This window comes from Castanea sativa, chromosome 6 (genome assembly GCF_040712315.1).
Source record: "Castanea sativa cultivar Marrone di Chiusa Pesio chromosome 6, ASM4071231v1".
Classification (NCBI taxonomy): domain Eukaryota; kingdom Viridiplantae; phylum Streptophyta; class Magnoliopsida; order Fagales; family Fagaceae; genus Castanea; species Castanea sativa.
In genome coordinates, this window is record NC_134018.1 from 40,989,962 (window position 1) to 41,004,525 (window position 14,564).

The following is a 14,564-nucleotide window of genomic DNA, read 5'->3' on the forward strand; positions in this document are numbered from 1 at the left end:
TCTCAATTTGAAATATCCTTAAAAAAATTATAAATATATCTCGCTCAAGTGAAACTCTTTCCATTTGCTATGCCACCCATTTTTCATTTAACAATTAGCAATAGGGACCCTTTGACACAAAATTAAATGTATAAGCACTAAACTAAAATACTTAAAAGGTTATGAACCATTTTGAAACATAAAGAAATGCTTGAGGACCAAAAGTATTACTAACCTATAATATAAGTTATTTTTGTTTGTGGCTCTATATAAGTTTTATAGTTTTATGTTTTGATGAAAATGGGCAAATGCCCCATTTTTCAAACTAATTAGGGAAATGCCCCTCTTTTGAAACTCAATTTTCTCAAAATCGAGTTTCAAAAAAAAATTCTGGAGCCCTATAGCGACGTTTTAAGGAGCCTATAGCGACGTTTTAAGGAGCCTATAGCGACGTTTTAAGGAGCCTATAGCGACGTTTTTAAGGACTTATAGCAACTCGAACTCGAGTTACAAAACGCCGCTATAGGTCCTTAAAAACGTCGCTATAAACTCCTCAAAACATCGCTATAAGCTCCTCAAAAGTGCTTAACTTGATTTTGAGAAAATCGAGTTTCAAAATAGGGGTATTTCCCTAATTAGTTTGGGAAAGGAGGCAACATGCTGATTTTTTTTTTTGCGAAAAGGGCAAAAACTCATTTTAGCCTTTATGTTTTAGCTATTTAGTTACAATGCAGCATTAACGTGGAACCTTAGTGTAATTTAGTTGGCAACATCACCATAATAAAGTGGTAACTCAACCATTCATAACTCAATAAGTAAGCCTATCCATTTTGAGCTACTTTGACCCAAAAAAAAAAAAAAAAAACCAACAACAACAACAACAACAAACACCCCCCCCCCCATGAGTTTTAAGTAGGGAAAGTTAGATATCACACTCAAATCCAAATTTCAAGATTTGAGCTAGAATCATAGAAGAAGTTTCTCCCACAGTGAGGATAAATGGAAGACAATTGACGAGGGAAAGGTAGGAAAAAAAACAATCATGGCTCATCCCAAAAACTAGTAAAATAGGCATGTTTTTGTGAGATACCTATCTGAATTGGGCAAAGAAGAGTCCCCCAACAGCTCAACCAGTGTTTTTCATTCTCTAGCAAGTATTTGTGTATCAAGATCAACCTTGTAATCAACTCCATTATCAAGTGTGATAGGGGTATTTTTGTCCATCATGGTTGTCAACACATTTTGACCCGTCAGGATAGATGTCACTTCCAATGGGATTACAACCAAGGCCCGGTCGAATAAGATATTTGAATGCCTCATCATCTCGACGAGTCAATCACCTGCTCGAAGACCCGTCAGGTAGCTCGTGTATATACCTAACGAGTGGCCTGCACTTTATCCTTTTCTCGGATACCGACAGATGGTTCATCATCCTAACAAATGGATGGGCACACCGACGATTGAACCTACTGGGTCCCACAAGCATTTATGTACTCCCCACTCATGCGTTCCTACATGGAAATAACTTGCACACCACGTCTAAAGACCCCACTACATTTTCATGTCTTCCCCATATGGGAAGAGAAGCCCTAAGATTTCGGAGCCTTAACTCCAGATCTTCTTCACAAGGAATTCTCCTACATTCAAGGGAACTTAGTCAACCTCTACACCACTATAGAAGTATTAAACCTCATCTTCCTTAAGGTACGAAAAATAATTCCTAGCTCTCACGTTACTAGGTTCTTGGAGATTCTTCTTTCACTGACTTAACATTTGGAGAGTCTTTTGCCAGCACCCCACAAGTACTCTTAGTAGGTTCTTTATTTTTTATTCTTCAGGTACTTCAATTGGCACTTGTGTGGGCGATCAATGCATTAATGATATCAAGTGTAACAATTTGGAACTTTAAAAATATTTTCCTCATGTATTCGTAATTAAGTACTTTTTTTATATTTTTGATAAAACGTAATTTAATACATGGTTGCTAATTGATGAACTTTTGGATAGTTTTCGTTTTTATATATAAAAAATATATATATATACAAAACAAAACAGATCTCTTTAGTTTATAGGGATGTAGTCATATATGGTATAAAAATTACACTACATTGAAATTTAACATTTTTTTAACGAATAATTCTAATGATTATTTAAACACTTTTTATTTTTAAATAAAAGTAGTATCTTATAATTCTCAACACGATTCTAAGATCAGATTCGTTAAGCACCTTCACCAACCTACATAGAATCCCAATTTTAACAATCCCATTTGACACTAAAGATGCAGCATTCAACTTGTTTCCTCTTGTGGTCACAGCGTTACTATAAACTTGTAGCAAGGACAACATCAGATATTGCTTCGAGCACAAGCAAGATGGGAGTTGGAAAATCGTAAAGGGATCACTCTACTCATGCCTTGACTTGAGTATTCATAATCATCATAGAGACTGTGCCCCCTGATCCATGTGAAGAAACTTTACCAGAAAAATGTCCACCCAAGAAAAGAGGAAGGCAGAGCCAGCCCACCAGGATATTGGTTGGCCAACCCAAAATCATTCAACACCTTCCCCAGTATTGAAACAATAGTCGGGATTTTCAAAATATTAATCTAAAAAAAGAATTTAGGTGACAAAGTGAGTGTTTGGGTGTTGCGTTTTCTGCGTTTTTTTTTTTTTTTTTTTTTTTTTTTCCTGAATGCGCATCTGGCACTGTTTATAATAAACAGTGATTTAGCTCATGAACAGTGCCAAACGCGTGAACAGTAACTCTTTATTATTATTATTATTATTATTTTTTCAGTTTTTAGCAAAATAAACTGTATCCAAAACGGACCAAATGTTGTTTAATATTATGTAAAGTTTAACTTGATCCTAATATAAAAGAGATTCAACTAATAAACAAAGAAAAAAAAAAGAATTGGTATGATAACATGAAATGGTACAGTTCCCATTCTCATGGTGCAGCAGAACAATCAATTCAACGATAGAAAAGTAAAATAAATCTAAAGATAACTAGGAACAAATACAGAAACCATCAGTTGGACCATACATGAACTAGACCATGCCTATTACCAGTATAAATTTCATTCCGCTCTTCATCATAAAAGAGAGCAGTAATATCTTCCAAGGCTTCTGCAACCGTGCTCCTAATTCTGGAGGCTGGACTCTGCTTCTTTAAAGCGCAACTAGTACCACAACAATTGCCACTGCAACTGCATTCATTTTCCATGGGGAAGCTGTTGCTTGCTCTAATCTTAGCAAGGCATTTCCCAGTCAAAATATTGCTGATATTGATGGATCCTGCTGCATTAGTGATGCAAAGACAAATTAATATCGCTGATAGTCATGCATTTTCAAAGAAGAGATGCTTCAACATCTTGTACAATTGAAGAGAACAACAAAATATAGACTATTTTTTGTATAAATAAGTAATAATAAGACAATAATTTATAGCAAACAGCCACATACAAACCCACCCCCACCCCACCCCCCACCCCCCCTCTCTCTCCCCAAAAGCGAAATGCGAAACAAAACACCCACACACATTGTAAAAGCAAACCACACCATTCAATATCCATATTCTTCTCTCATTCTGTTATCTCTGTTCAGACAATTTAATCACCACCCTAATTTATGAAGTTTTAAAATACTGCCCCTATGAAAACACCACAAGTAGGGTAATACTAGAGATACTACAAATTTTACTAGATAACTTTTACAAAATGATGTGTAACCAATCAGAAAAAAGTATATCATAGATTCATTTATTATATTTTTAAATCCAAAAATCATATTCATCACCACATCTGTTTGTAACAGTTTAAAATTCGTAGCCACTGTAGAACTTTCCCCACAAGTAAATACCACAAAGTTGAATCTTTGTAATACAATAATAGTGGAAATCACAAAAATAACTACTATTGAATTTTTTTCTTTAAAAAAAATACCATTTCCTTCAGACAGTGGATCATCAGAATCAGCCTTGCAGTAAGAGATAATAAGATCCTGATCACTTGTGATGTATATGTTATTTGTGTTGCAGTCAGGATGCCACAAAAGGTGATCCTCAAATGAAGTTACAAGCTCCCCACGGAAATTCCAAACAGCCACTGTTCGGTCCCTAAATGTCAGGAATAACTGATTCTCATACAGAAATATAAATGCTGATGGTGTCATGAACTCAGTTCTGCTAACTTCTGTCAGCTCAAAATTGCGGACCTATGTATAATAGCAGTCAGATGTCTAAATCAAAATGAACAAATACCATTAAAAGATATCAATAGAGACCCTTACATCAAGAATCTGTAGATTCTCATTTTCTTGCTTTACTAGTAGCTTTTCATTAAACTGTTCAATGAAATCCACCTTCTTATTCCGGTGAAGAAGATGGTTGAAAGACTTGAGAACAGTTCCATCTTCTATTGAAAGAATCTTAAGCGGAACATGGCTAATTGCTTTGGTAAAAATCAACAACATGATCCCTGGACTGTTCAGGAAAAACCATAAAAAACAAGAAACATAAGTGAATATGAAAGTGGGAAAAAGGAACCAATTGCAAATACTGATTTAGTAGTATTAGAGAGAACAACAGATGCAACATGCTCATTCCAAAAAGAACGTGCAACATGAGCAACCACTATCATGCAAATGTATAAGCACATACAGACTCATTACCTGATCTTAATCTCTTGAACATGTTTATCCGATATGGAGTACAGCATTGTATAGTTTTTCAGGTCAAATACTTTGTAAATGCTAGCACAAGAGTGAAAAGGAAAAATCATATCAAAATCAATAAGCTAATTGCGTAATAGATAATCATATCTTAGCAGAAACGAATACTCATATAAAGATGTATTACCTATCCTGTGCAGAATAAGTGAGTACCTTCCCATTGACATCGTCAAACTCTACGAAACCAGGCCATTTCAGTGACTCAGATTCAAAAAGGGCAAAGCCAGCATCTGGTTTACCCCTCCTTATATATCTAAAACATATGAACAGACAACAATTTCAACATGAAGTACAAGCAGACAAAAGGAAATTGGGACAGGTAGTCAGATAGTTTGAGATTCTTTCAATTTTTTAGGAGTTTTTGTCTTCTTTTTTTTTTTGAGAGGGGGGCTGTGGTGTTAAAAGATGAACATACTCAATTCTTGTGCTTCTGCATTTCAAAGAACTGAAATTGTCTGAAGCATATACAGAAACTGTGATGAGCGAGTCATTGTTTTTATTATAAAACAGGCTTCGTATAACTTCATCAGGACTGACATTCAGAAAGCATATCCTCTGATTAGTCTCTGCATCCAACAAGGGAAACCGATATAATAATCCCCTCTATAGTCATTCTACTATCAGATGCAAACAGAATATCAAAAAAAGAAAGAATAATAATGCAGCTATACATATATATACCTCGGCTAAATGCTGCACAAACACCAGAATGAGCAAGAGCAAACACAATGTCACGTGCTGCGACAATCTCAATTATCTTTGACCTCTTTCTTAGAAAAGGCAGTCCCATGGAACAATGACCTTTTGGATCATGGGTGTCATATTCCTCCTACACACGAATAAATCAAATGAGAAATATAAAAATTATGAAGAGCAGACCTATGGATAAATGAAGTGGGTTTGAAGTTTGAAGAAGAATTGGTTGATATAAAAAAGAATAAAAAAGAAGAAAAAGAAGAGATGAGGTACCTACCTGCAAACGGATGTTACGGAAGCGTTCCTGGGCGTCGCTCATACTGAAAGCACGGTCACGCTTGGAACTGATTTCCCGTCTCTGAAGCTTCTTAACGCTGTTGACGAAACCATCCACACCGCTTCCGCGTGCTCGCTTCTTTGCCACTACCCGCCTTCCAGGCCGAGGACTCACCGATATCCTCCTACTGCCTTCCATCTCTCTTAACTCTTAAAATAAAATAAAATTGATAACCTAATCAACCACCCACGATAACAACATTTACTATCAATCTGTTTCCTTTCCGCAATTACTAATTTTAAAATATTTATAAAAAAAAAAAAAAAAAAACTTTTATCTTTCAGCTTCCCAGATCATTAAACCCTAACTTCAACTTCAACTTCAACTTCAACTTCAACTTCTCCCTCCCCTCCACTCCCTATCATCCAAAACCCCTAAAATATTATTGTATATTTTTAAAATATAACAACAAAATTCTACGCCTGGCCGTTTCCCAAAAGAAAAAACCCAAACCACTGCAATCTGGAGCTGTATCTCTCAATCTCTGAAAAGGTAAGGATAAAAAATATTTAAAAAAAAAAAAAAAAAAAAAAAAACACAGAGAGAGAGACAGACAGATTAGAATTATCAATTATGTACGTGTCTATGTCTGATTTGAATTCAATTTGTGTCCGTGTCTGATTTCTTTTCAAATTCCGGATTTGGATCTTCACGACAAATAGCTTTTCAATGGGCTTTCGCATTTTGTCCTATCACTTTATGGAATATGGACCATAGAGAAACTGGACTCTACTTTTGGGCCTGCTCTTACTTCAGCTGCTATCTTCTAGTCCACACGCTAATTTGTGAATAGCTAACAATTGCGATACACGGAGATAGCTACACGGAAATAACTACTAGATGAGTTTCAAAGAAAAAAAAAAAACGTTGTTTTATTCATTGGTAACTTCTTCCTAACTTATTCTCTTTTATATCTCTTATAAATACAAGAAATCTATGAATCTTCTCTAAAATTTTTATTTGTAAGTCGATTTATTTATTTATTAAATAGTGAAAAAATCCAGTAATCAAGTCACACCAACGTAGTAACAATAATATTGATTGATTTTTCATTTGGTAACTTATTTTCTTTCATCTCTTTCAGAAACACAAGAAACCTATGAGTTTTTTCCAAAATTACTATTTGTAAGCTGGGTTCTTTTTTGCTAAATAGTGAAAAGGTCCAAGAATCAAGTCATACCAATGGTAGTAACAATAATATTATACAATTTCTTTATACGCTTTATGAATGTTATTCTTCTTAGATTTCTCATTTTCTTCGCTACGCTTTACCGATGATTTTCTTCTCAATGATAGTTTTTTGTTTTAATACATACATCTTATGTGAAATAGATACTAAAACTTAACAGACAAAGTGAAAATGCACAATTGTTTGATGTTTTTAAATGTATATGTGGCATAAATTTATATAGCCATGTAGTCAACAAAAAATACACGAACCCATAAAGTAATAAATTTTAAATTTTAGTGGGTCTAAACTTTAAACTAACCTTATCAGCATATGGCTCACGCTAAAAAATGTTGAGCAAGAGCCCATGTTGAAATTATGAAAGCCATACCTCCCCTTGATATATCGTATATAAGTTTTTTGCCCAAAAAATTAATATACTTTCATATAGTGAGGTGAAGCAAATACATATGTAGAAGCAGCAACCTTAAATATCAATTATTGCAAGCTTTTTTACCTTGTAAAAAACGGCTAAAGAGAGTTTGGTGGTTCATGTACGAAAATTACTTTTTAAGAAATACATGAAAAATCATAAAATAATTTTTTTCAACAAAGTAAAGGAGAAGAAAATAACAGAAGAAGAACTTGTACCTCTACTCAGCTTTTAAAAAAAAAAAATTGGGGTTTGCACTGCTTTTATAGTGTTTATGATTAACCTCGTAAATTTGGAGATAAATTATCAACATTTGAGTTTGAGTTTAAGCTAGACTTGTTAGAGAGATAGAGTTTCACTCATTATTAAGTTTGGACTGAACAAAAATAATTTTGTTTTAAAAAAATGATAATGATGAGTTTTAGTTTAAGTTGGACTTGTTAGAGAGGTATAGTTTCCCTCCTTGTAAAGTTTTTTTTTTTTTTTTTGAGAAGTAATCACAACATACTGCTAACCCTGCAGCTCGAACTCTTTCCCCCTAGATCCCCAAGCACTTTGTACATAGGAAGGTGTCAATTCAGTTACAAGGCCTTTGGCCCTTGTTAAGTTTAAACTAAACAAAAATAATTTTCTTTAAAAAAAGATAATGATATGGCAAGCTCTGGAGAGGTCAATAAAAAGTCAAAGGTTTTAGTTACACACACACGCTAGCCCCATCACACGCGTTTTGCACGTGTGATGAGGCTTTTTTTTATTTAGTATTATAATCTTTCTTTCATCATAATTTTAAAAAATAGATAAGATTTATTTTTTGAAAAGAATAGGATTCCTTTTTCAATTAGAAGCTTTTGCGTGTTTATCTAAATCCAAATTGATAATGTAATAATTATAAAAAATTTGATAGTGTAATAAATCCAAAAAAAGATGATAATGTAATAGTTTAAAAAAGAAATGTAGGATAGTTTAGTATGGCACTTTTAAAAAAAAAAAAAAATGTGGGATAGTTTTTCCTTATTTTTTGGGAGGGGTGGTTATTTTCTTTCAAACATGGGTAGTGGGAAGGTTTTTTTTTTTTTTTTTTTTGGTGATCAACATTAACTATTTAGTGGGGATTTAATAACCAGTAGGTGTTTCTTTTAATTTTTATCTATTTATGATTTTAACCTCATTTCTTATTGTTATGAATAAGGATAAATTAATTAAATCAGGGGTATTTTTGGAAGTCAAAAACTGTAATAACTAACTTTCTGAATCCTCTTAATGTATACAAACTAAATTGATGAAAAATTATTTCACCTACTAACGCATAATACTCATCACACCCCCTAGGTTTTTTATGATTGAAAAATGTAGTAATCCCAAATTATAATAAATGCTCTAAATTAATCCTTACACAGAAAAATAGAAGAGCCTCACGCGCTCATGCGTGTCATTGATTGGAAGATAATACTACAATTTAGTATTAACCTATAGAGGAAGGAAAAAAAGATCCATTGAATAAATCTTATAAATAGTGCATATAATGAAAATGCATAATGAAATCATAGCAATAAAACTACTTACAAAATACGTGTGGTGACCTCTACCAAAGCTATTATGAAGAAGTTGATGGATCAATGTAGAAAAGTGAAATATTTACATCAGGTAAAATTGTAAAATAATTCATCACATCTGAAACATGGAATATGTGAACTTATTAATATTAAGCCAGCTACGGTGGAGAAGTTGGTGTAGCAATGTTATTTGTTCCACATTCTAATTGCTTTCCAGCATTTGCCATGAACCTATGATACAAAATGTGTTAGTTTGTGTTATTAATAGAGACTTTAAAATGTACACAATAATGATAAGTACAATAAACATCAAGCATAAACTCATGAAATGAAATATTTGAACTGACCTTGTAATGATATTGCATAACTTCATGTATGTGAAATGGTCTACTTCAGCTTGGGATTTGAAGAACTATCATTTAATTACCATTTAAAAAAAATTACATACAAACTATGTAATTAATTTTTTTTTAATTTAAAAAAGTAGATGTGATAATGATTTGTACCTGCTTTATTATCGCATCATCCTTGACTCTCATTTTCTGTTTGTCTTTACTGTTTTGGATGTTGAAAATTGCATTGTCCTTGGTTTTTTTGTTCTTTTTTTTTTTCCTCATGGATGTTGAAACAAATTGTCCTTGATTTTAATTCTTCATTTGTCTCTGTTGGCATGAGTGTTAGAGATCACATCATCCTTCATCTTTCCTTTGTCTTATTCTTATGGATGTTGGAAACCTCATTGCTCTTGACATTGATTTGTTGTTTGTCTTTGTTCTTGGAACTTCAAAATGAAGAAAAAAAATTGTTTGTATATTAAGATTATCAATTAGTTATTTTCCAATTTTAAAAAATAGCGTAACACACCTTTCCAATCCTTATGACTCTAAAACTCGTTTCACATCTTTCCAAAGCTCTTTCTTGTCAGCTCGAATAGTGAATCCCTAACCAGGTGAATAAATTTACAATTTTTGAACCTAACCCATACTTAGCATGACATTTTTATATTAATTTTGATAAAACAATAGAAAGGGATGCTGATTAAAGATATCATTAAAAAGAAATATACCTTGTTATCAATGGCCTCCATGTTCAATATTGATTGATCATTGTAGACACTTGCTTTTGCACCCATGATTTAATCAAGGAAGATGACTGGAGTGACCATCCATGTACCAAAAAAATAAAATCATTCTTGCATTACATTCATCATTTGTCTTTGCATCACATGCATCAATTTGTTCTTGCATTGCATGCATCAATTCATTCATTGCATATCATAACAATTATCTTGAGATTCTAACGATCACAACAGTGGGTCTGGTTTCTAAATTGAACCATCGGATTGAAAGATATCGTATGATCAAGTTTGCACGGTCCATATGCATTGTGTCTAGGTAGAGTCGACCACACACGCTTAATTTAAATTAATTCTGATGGTTGAGTACTTAAAATTAATTAAATAATTTTGTGATTGGTTGATAATTAGTGTTTAAGATAAGGATGCATGCATAGGAATTAAAGGGATGATTGGATAACAATAAAATTATGGATAATCTGAACTTTATCAAGATTTATTTTAAGGGATTTATTCACAAGATAATTGTTCAAGATAATTGTTCTTAAAAAGCCTGAATTATCTAGAAAAGACATTTAAAAAAATGGACAGAGGATGAAAACGCGACTAGATACAAGGATCGATCAAAAAACCCTAGAAAGAGAGTCCAAATGGCACCCGAACACGAAAGTGCATTTAGCATCCAAGAGCATGCTTCTTTTTTATGTTGATGAATGTTTTATCCATAACATGAATGGCTCATAATTGTTTGATTTAAAGCATGATTGTTTTTTATGTAATTGTCATAATCTCTTTCTTGAATGTCAATAATTTGCATGTGAACAATTCTTTTCCTTAAAATAAATCAGATCTATATCTTTATTAGATGTAGATCTGACTGTTTCTGAATATAAAGAAAACAAATCTGCATCTTTCATAGATGTAGATCTGATTTTTTTCAAATAAAAACTGATTTGTATCTTTCTTAGATACAGATCCGATTTTTCTTTAACACATGTAGATTTTTGAAATAAAAAAGAAGATTAAACATGATTATGTTTGTTTTTATTTAAGTGCATGTAGCAAAAATTTGAATTAGGAGTGAAGCTCTCTTCTTAAAAAGAAAGTCCTTTTCATTCTTTTAAAACATAAAAAACAGATCTGATTTTTCTGTTATAAAAAAAACATTTTTCCTATCATCACAAAGCAGATCAGATCTTTTACAAAACTCAAAACCATTTTTTTATCTCTTAAAAACAGATCTGAATTTTTTAAACCAACCAAAAGATTTTGTTTTTATTAAATAAAAACATATCTGAATTTTTTCTTCAAAAACCACTTTTTTCTACATATTATAAAACAGATCTGGTATTTTAAAAAATCAAAATCAATTTTTTACCAACTAAAACAAATCTGATTTTCAAAAGAAAAGATTTCATTCATAATATATTTGTGTGATAGAATTTTTATTTCACATGTACATAACATATCATTTATGTCATGCATAAAATGGTACATTGGTCACAAGAGTCTAGAAGATTAGACTTTGTCTGGGCGGAATGGGTGCCTAATACCTTCCCATTGCGTAACTTAGCCTCCGAATTTAGGTCTTTGGCTAAGTAGATCTAGTCTTGTCTTTATTTATTTTTGGTAGATTATAACTAGGACAAAAAGCCATGTATATGCGGTAGATTGTAACTAGGACCCAAAACCATGTAAAGTTCAAATTTTCAAATTTATATTTTTTTATTCAATCAATGAAATGAAACAATTAAGTCATGTATTTTGTATTTAGTTTTTCTTATTTTTTGTACATAAAAAATAAGTGGCGACTCCACACCACACTTACCTAAAAAGAGATGTGTCCTAAAAAGCACACCAAAAAAATCACTCTCTTTCTTTTTTGAGGGGCACCGCTCAGGCAAGGTCTCTCACAATCATCCTTCCAATTCTCCCAATGAGTGGTAGGAACAACATGCACTCCATTATTTAGCATAGTGGACTCGATCCTCACATTTGAGTTGAGCATCCTTACTGTTACCAATTAATTGTACACATAAAAAATATCAAGAAATAAAATATTAAAACGAAGACCGCATAACCAATAAAATTTGTAAATTATTAAAATAAATCTATATGTAAGACAATTCTTTCCAATTGTTAATTAATACCTATGATGAAGGGAACAAAACATCTTTATACACAATATTTTGTTTGTGTGAACACCTTCCTCCTCGGGTATTCTTCTTTTTTGCACCAATAGTTTTGTGGTGGATTGGGAGACTCCCTTTGACAACGCCACATATAATTGGACATGACTAAAAACATGATCAATAAGATAAATTCCAACAGTTGGAATTGTCTGACCTTGTGCTTTATTTATTGTAATTGCAAAGCTTAAACATACAGGAAATTGTCGTCTGATTATTACAAATGGCAAGTGTACATTTTCTGTTGTCTTCAAAGGGATTCTTGGTAAGAACACGCTTGTACCCATATATTGTCCAGTCAAAATTTCAGCGTCAATTACGTTGTTAAAACATCCACGGCATATCAATCTTGTACCATTACATAATCTGGCTTTTGGATCTATATTGCACAACAACATAATTGGAGCACCCTTTTTCAACCTTAATATATGTGGTGGTAAGCCTCCTGTAGATATAGAATTTAGGAATTCTTGTTGATATAGATGTTACGTATCTCCTTTAACCTTATCAAAAGAATGTAACGTAAACTCATCTCCTAGAAACTGAAAAATTATCTTTGCATTAAGTTGTTCGACATCATCATTTATAGGTGTTAGCAAAGCCCTATCAACCATATATCTTGCATCATTGGCATGTTCTTATAAACTTGGAAAAACTTTATCAATCAAGTTGTATATAGAATGCTGACTCTCCCATTGCATTGCCATTGAAATGGGTAGTTTAATCGAATTATCCATTACAAATGGTTTGTTCCCATCACTGATTCATTGTATATACTCAGCAAACTCTTCATTGTTGACAGACCTCATATTCTGCTTCAAATGTAACGCTTCGACATCTTTCCATAATGGGGACTTGACTATACATGCATCAATCATTTTTGCCTTTGTACCCTATGGATCAACCGGAAGTACTTGACGAAAATCTCCCCCCAAAATTAGCACCTTCCCACCAAAAGGTAAGTTTACTTCCATAATATCTTTAAATGTTCTATTTAAAGATTCAAGTGCACGTCGATTTACCATTGGGGCTTCATCCCAAATAATTATGGTGGCACGTCTAATAAGTTCAGCTAAGTCTGATTGTTCACTTATTGAGCAAGTAGATGAAGCATCAAGAGTTAAAGGAATCTTAAACCTGGAATGCATTATTCTTCCACCGTGGAGTAATCTTCTTGCTATGCCAGATGTAGCTGTGGCAATTGCAATGTGACCAGATTTTCTCAAGGTTGCCAATATTGTATGATACAAAAATGTTTTCCCAGTTCCCCCTGACCCATCGACAAAGAATATCATGCTTTCCTTACGATCAATAACTGTCATGATTGTCTCATATGCGACTCTCTGGTCATTATTCAACTTCTTAATTAAAGTGAGTTCTTCATCTACATTAGGAACAGTTAGCTCATCTTGTATGAGTCTTGGTACAGTTGAATCATTGTCACATTCTCCAATTAAAACCGGCAAATCATACTCTGTGATGTATTTTCCATGTTGCAAGAGCAACGTCTCTAAATCATTGAGAAATATATTTGTACGGCGTGTCTCTGTTGTAACAGATGTTGATGGGTAATCTTCTACCATGTATGGGTAGAACTCATTCCACAATTCTCTTACTCCAATTGGTAGACAAAATACCAATATTGTTGCAAACAATCTTCTTAAAGTTGATGGCATTTGAATGTCTCTTGCCTCAAGTAGACACTGTCATTTGCTGTTATCATTCTCTGGTAAACCCCTTTGTTCAGCTACTTGTTTAAAAGCTAGATAGGTTATCCCATTAACAGTCAATAAATCGTCAAATCCTGTTGGCCCCTTGACATGATTAAGAAGAACACGCAGGTTGAAATTCTCTCCATCAAATGGTGAAACAATATGTACCCTACCCACTACTTTTTTTATGAGATCTTCTTCGTGTCCATTTTTTTTTTATAATCCCAACAATAATGCTCAGGAAACTCTCTATATAGATAATTTCGTGCATCATGACCAATCATATTCAAATAAAAAAATTTAATGAGCATTGCCTTTTTACTTCGCTCCAAAACATTAGCAATAGGTTCATAATGGTCTAAAGCGTACCTGTTGTCTATTAGGAAGATAAATTTGCAAACGAAAAACGGCAAGGAACATTCGATACATAGGAAAAGCAAATATCTTCCAACATGCCTCTGGAGCACATACCCATCTTGCATCAATGTACTGTTGAACCTCATCATAATTTGGGCCTGATTCAACTTCCATAAAGACACGATTTGAGCCTTTATACACATATTTATATAAGTACTTTACACTCTTGATATTGCAACATATTTCAACATTAATATGACAATTATATTTTAGTAGTAACCAAGGATTATATGGAATTATGGAACAACCTAAGTGTTATCTACCATAATTCT

At 33.0% G+C, this 14,564-nt stretch overlaps 2 protein-coding genes across 3 annotated transcripts; both read right to left on the bottom strand.

Moving 5' to 3' along the window:
- Positions 1-2,873: 2,873 nt before the first annotated feature.
- LOC142641599 (uncharacterized) lies at positions 2,874-6,336 on the bottom strand. 2 transcript variants are annotated; one of them, XM_075816053.1, is made up of 8 exons: positions 5,686-6,336; positions 5,394-5,541; positions 5,128-5,278; positions 4,840-4,965; positions 4,653-4,733; positions 4,272-4,464; positions 3,926-4,196; positions 2,874-3,278 (listed from the first exon to the last, which is right to left on the bottom strand). In XM_075816053.1, exons 1-8 carry the CDS (start codon positions 5,881-5,883, stop codon positions 3,013-3,015), a joined length of 1,434 nt encoding a protein of 477 aa, XP_075672168.1. In that variant the 5' UTR covers positions 5,884-6,336; the 3' UTR covers positions 2,874-3,012. The 2 variants fall into 2 exon arrangements, with proteins under 2 accessions (XP_075672168.1, XP_075672167.1); XM_075816052.1 differs by having other exon boundaries at positions 2,874-3,281.
- A 6,720-nt stretch (positions 6,337-13,056) lies between these two features.
- Positions 13,057-13,746, bottom strand: LOC142639966 (ATP-dependent DNA helicase RRM3-like). The gene has a single exon (XM_075814089.1). It carries the CDS (start codon positions 13,744-13,746, stop codon positions 13,057-13,059), a length of 690 nt encoding a protein of 229 aa, XP_075670204.1.
- Between the last annotated feature and the right edge of the window lie 818 nt (positions 13,747-14,564).